At 39.9% G+C, this 5000-nt stretch overlaps 1 protein-coding gene across 2 annotated transcripts in view; it reads left to right on the top strand.

The window, feature by feature from the left end:
* Positions 1–5000, top strand: part of erp44 (endoplasmic reticulum protein 44) — an 11447-nt gene that overhangs the window by 4254 nt on the left and 2193 nt on the right. For both annotated transcript variants that reach the window (XM_034874547.1, XM_034874548.1), the window contains exons 3-9: positions 485–524; positions 885–1000; positions 1735–1919; positions 2010–2125; positions 2219–2393; positions 2643–2754; positions 2871–3012. In XM_034874547.1, the coding sequence (XP_034730438.1) occupies positions 485–524; positions 885–1000; positions 1735–1919; positions 2010–2125; positions 2219–2393; positions 2643–2754; positions 2871–3012 (886 nt within the window). The remainder of the gene's footprint in view (positions 1–484; positions 525–884; positions 1001–1734; positions 1920–2009; positions 2126–2218; positions 2394–2642; positions 2755–2870; positions 3013–5000) is intronic.

Here is a 5000-nt window from a genome sequence, read left to right as displayed (position 1 = left end):
TCAAGGAATAGTTTGACCTCTTTTGAAATGTACTTATTTGCTTTTTTGCTAAGAGTTGGATGACCGATTTGTCACCAATCTTTCCAGTATTCACCAGATATGATTTTATTGTTAATGTTCATTGTACATTGATATATACGGTATATTTTTATTTATTGTTCACCTTATTGTGGCAGGTCTGACTTACTTTATAGTCATTAGCCCTCGGCTTACTTCTTCACCAAATAAACATTTAATGAAATTGTACCAATGGGTGGTATGATAGATAATTATATATGGCTATGAGTCACTGGTCATACATTTCTGTGCTGGGCTGTCTTTTTTTTTTTTTTTTTGTCAGTGGCCGAACACAGAGGGGTTTAAGATTGATAAGCCTAATTACCGTAATTACTATTACTAGGAAATCATACATTCTTGGTGTATTTATTAATGTATAGTGGCTTATATGTATTTCCTCTTTGTATGTGTGTGTGTTTCCTTGCAGATAATGCTGGGGTGGCATTAGTCAATTTTTACGCTGACTGGTAAGTGTGTTGTTTCTCTCCCTCAGTCATTGGGCCTGTATATTATGTCAAGGATGTTTTAATGAGTTTTGCTCATGATGCAGATGTTTCTTATGAATGCCACATGGTGCAATAAGTATAATTAGTCATTTGCAGTAGAGATGTTGTTGATTTATTTTAAAAAGATTTTTACATGTCTATTTTATTCTCATTTGGTCTAGTTAATGGATACATAATGGAACTGTTATAGGCAAAAATCATTTGACAACATTGTCAAATACTGCAAAATTTAGTCCAATGGATCTAAAAATCTGTTTTATTTATCAACAAAATATGTAAATCAGTCTGACCTCACGCCACCTCCCCTACCTCCTTTTACAGGTGCAGGTTTAGTCAGATGCTACATCCAATTTTTGAGGAGTCATCTAACATAGCAAGAGAAGAGTTCCCTGAAACCAAGCAGGTGGTGTTTGCCCGTGTCGACTGTGACCAACATTGTGAGTATTACGTACCTTTTTTAATCAATTTCAGTGTTCTTTAACAGTTTCAAATAGGTTTCATTTATTTACACCATTATTAATTTGAAACAAAGACAAGTAAACTATTATTTTTACTTAATAAAATGATTAATCTGTTGTGTGTATATATATATATATATATATATATATACACACACACACACACACACACACACACACACACACACACACACACACACACACACACACACATATACTATGTATAAAATGAAAAAGGCGCACACACACACACACACACTTACTATATTTGATGCACATATGTACACATAGGTGCCCAGGACACCAAAGCTCAGACACATAAACCGCCAGTCTCAGCCTTTTGAGATAAAGCAAATTAAAGAGAATTATTGATGACCGGCAAACTGTTTGAAGACTAATGACAAAACTGCTGCTTCCTGTGAAGACGGGAGGCTTAGAGACACCCCGCAGGGAGATTGACACCTGCCACATGCACACACACATTCAGTTTGTGCAGAGAGAATATTTACTCTTGGCGGGGGGCAGCTTTCATGTGGGAGATCAGAGCTCAGAGCTGACAGAAGGTAGTGTTTTCAGACTAAGGTTGAACCGGAGTCTCTGTCAGTGCTACCGCTTATCATCCACCCATTCCCATGTGTTTTTACTCCGCTTCTTCCTCTTCATCAATTGATTTGTCCATCTTTACTTAACTTCTCTCTTCCCTTGCTTTGTAGCGGACATAGCCCAGAGGTACCGCATCACCAAGTATCCGACATTGAAGTTGTTCCGTAATGGGATGATGATGAAGAGGGAGTACAGGGGTCAGAGGTCAGTGGCGGCCATTGCTGACTTCATCCGCCAGCAGCAAGTCGACCCTGTGAAAGAGATACACTCATTGGAGGAGATTAATACTCTGGATGTGAGTGACACACACACACACACACACACACACACACACACAATATTATTTCTCTTCTAATTTAATTATTTTGACTTTCTTATTCAACAGAGGAGCAAGAGAAACATCATAGCTTACTTTGAAAATAGGGACTCCGATAACTACCACACATTTGAAAAGGTTGCCAACATCCTTCGAGATGACTGCACGTTCACGGCTGCCTTTGGGTGAGACACAACACCATCTTTAAGTTAGGCTTGGTTCTTAGTTCTTCAGTTTCTATTTATCTTAAAATTTACTTATCTGATTTCCTCTTATAGAGCCATATCTGAGGCCGAGCGCTTCAGTGGAGACAATATCATCTACAAGCCTGTAGGGGAGGGCATCCCTGACATGGTCTACCTGGGCTCACTCACCAACTTCGACCTGACCTACGCATGGGCCCAGGACAAGTGTGTGCCTCTGGTCAGGGAGATCACCTTTGAAAATGGAGAGGTTTGTTACATGCTTTGTCATATAGAGCATTGTCTGCTTGTTTTATTGCTTTTTGGACAGATATTAGTTTGTGTAAATCTGGCTATGTAGATGAGGTATAGGAGAGATATTTATGTGAATAACAGCCTGGAGTTTATTCATGGAGTCTGTGGGTAGTCCATCTGCTGTGCCATGGAAAGGCCCTGACTCCATCTGTCCTTGATGCTTTGTGTGTGTGTATTTATGTATTTATGTTTTTGTGTTTTCCAGGAGCTGACTGAAGAAGGAATTCCTTTCCTTATTTTGTTCCATGTCAAAGAAGACACAGCAAGCTTGGAGAAGTTCCAGCATGAAGTGGCACGCCAGCTCATCAGCGAGAAAGGTGAGTTTGTATGTTTGTGGCATGTTGTACCTTTCAGGGAATTTAATTTTAGTTACTTATAGAACCAAACTGTCTTTTTTACAAAAGGGGTGTTTATGGCATTGTTGTCTCCTCAGGGTCTATAAACTTCCTGCACGCGGACTGCGAAAAGTTTCGCCATCCTCTGCTCCATATCCAAAAAACTCCTGCTGACTGTCCCGTCATCGCTATAGACTCGTTCAGACACATGTATGTCTTTCCTGACTTTCAAGACCTCAAGTAAGTACCACCTTTCTCTTTCTCTTTCAAATTTAGTGGATGTGTGCAACAATATAGTTCTCATAGATGCACAATATTATCAAAGTCTGATAAATGATTGTGTGGTCATTTCAAACAATACCAACATATTTTATTTGTATTCATTTTTTTTGTGATACCACCATGTGTGCATCTCCCTTTTGAACATTTAGAAGAAGTTTTTTTTATTTTATTTTTATTGGGGCTGGTCATTGTTTCATGCAAAAAGAAATAGTGAGGAAAATAAGTATTTGAACACCCTGCTATTTTGCAAGTTCTCCCACTTACTTATCATGGAGGGGTCTGAAATAGTCCACTGTGAGAGACATAATCTAAAATGTATGATACAGCTGCAAATAAGTATTTGAACACCTGTCTATCTGCTAGAATTCTGCCTTCAAAATGTCCACCTCCACTCCATTTATTATCCTAAATTAGATGCACCTGTTTGAAAGTCGTTAGCTGCATAAGGACACCTGTTCACCCTATACAATCAGTAAGAATCCAACGGCTACGGGGAAATTGCCAAGCAGCTTGGTGAAAAAAGGTCCCGTCAGGACTGTCAATCTCCCTCGTACTGGGGCTCCATGCTAGATCTCACCTCGTGGGGTCTCAATTATCCTAAGAAAGGGGAGAAATCAGCCCAGAACAACACAGGGGGAGCTGGTCAATGACCTGAAAAGAGCTGGGACCACCGTTTCCAAGGTTACTGTTGGTAATATGCTAAGACGTCATGGTTTGAAATCATGCATGGCACGGAAGGTTCCCCTCTTAAGTTTGCCAATGACCATTTGGATGATCCAGAGGAGTCATGGTAGGAAGTCATGTGGTCAGATGAGACCAAAATAGAAATTTTAATTCCACTAACCGTGTTTGGAGGAAGAAGAATGAAGAGTACCATCCCAAGAACACCATCCCTACTGTGAAGCATGGGGGTGGTAGCTTCATGCTTTGGGGGTGTTTTTCTGCACATGGGACAGGGCGACTGCACTGTATTAAGGAGAGGATGACCGGGGCCAAGAATTGCAAGATTTTGGGGAACAACCTCCTTCCCTCAGTTAGATCATTGAAGATGGGCCGAGGCTGGGTCTTCCAACACTACAATGACCCGAAGCACACAGCCAGGATAACCAAGGAGGGGCTCTGGAAGAAGCATATCAGGATTCTGGCGTGGCCTACCCAGTCTCCAGACCTAAACCCAATAGAGAATCTATGGAGGGAGCTCAAACTCTGTGTTTCTCAGCGACAGCCCAGAAACCTGACTGATCTAGAGAAGATCTGTGTGGAGGAGTGGGCCAAAATCCCTTCTGCAGTGTGTGCAAACCTGGTGAAAAACTACAGGAAACGTTTGACCTCTGGAATTGCAAACAACGGCTACTGTACCAAATATTAACATTGATTTTCTCAGGTGTTCAAATACTTATTTGCAGCTGTATCATACAAATAGTTAATAAATCATACATTGTGATTTCTTTTTTTTTTTGATTATGTCTCTCACAGTGGACATGCACCTACGATGACAACTTCAGACCCCTCCATGATTTCTAAGTGGGAGAACTTTCAAAATAGCAGGGTGTTCAAATACTTATTTTCCTTACTGTATAATTGAAAACTTACCAGAAATGCAGCTTTAATTAACAAATAAATCATCCAAATGTCAAATCAGTCTGATATATTTAGCATTGTTTCGGACATTTTTGAAAAATTATTAAGCAATAATAACTGCAAAAAAACTGATAGTGTACATGAAATTGTTCCTAACGGAATCTCCTTAAATAAAGTTAATTTTATTACACACCGCAATCCACTGTGCACACAACAACAGAGAAATGTCACACCTCTTAAAATCTGTTCTTTATGAATGGGCCAGGACACCGGAGCTAATGTGACATGATTTGGCACGTGCAATAAGTGCTAAACTAATCCAGTCTAATCTAATTTAATCTTATTTATTATGCCCCCCCCCCCCC

The sequence above is a fragment of the Etheostoma cragini genome, chromosome 6, assembly GCF_013103735.1.
Source record: "Etheostoma cragini isolate CJK2018 chromosome 6, CSU_Ecrag_1.0, whole genome shotgun sequence".
In the NCBI taxonomy this organism is placed as follows: Eukaryota; Metazoa; Chordata; class Actinopteri; order Perciformes; family Percidae; genus Etheostoma; species Etheostoma cragini.
The sequence above is the reverse complement of the archived record's forward strand: the minus strand, read 5'-3'. Positions and strand labels throughout refer to the sequence as shown.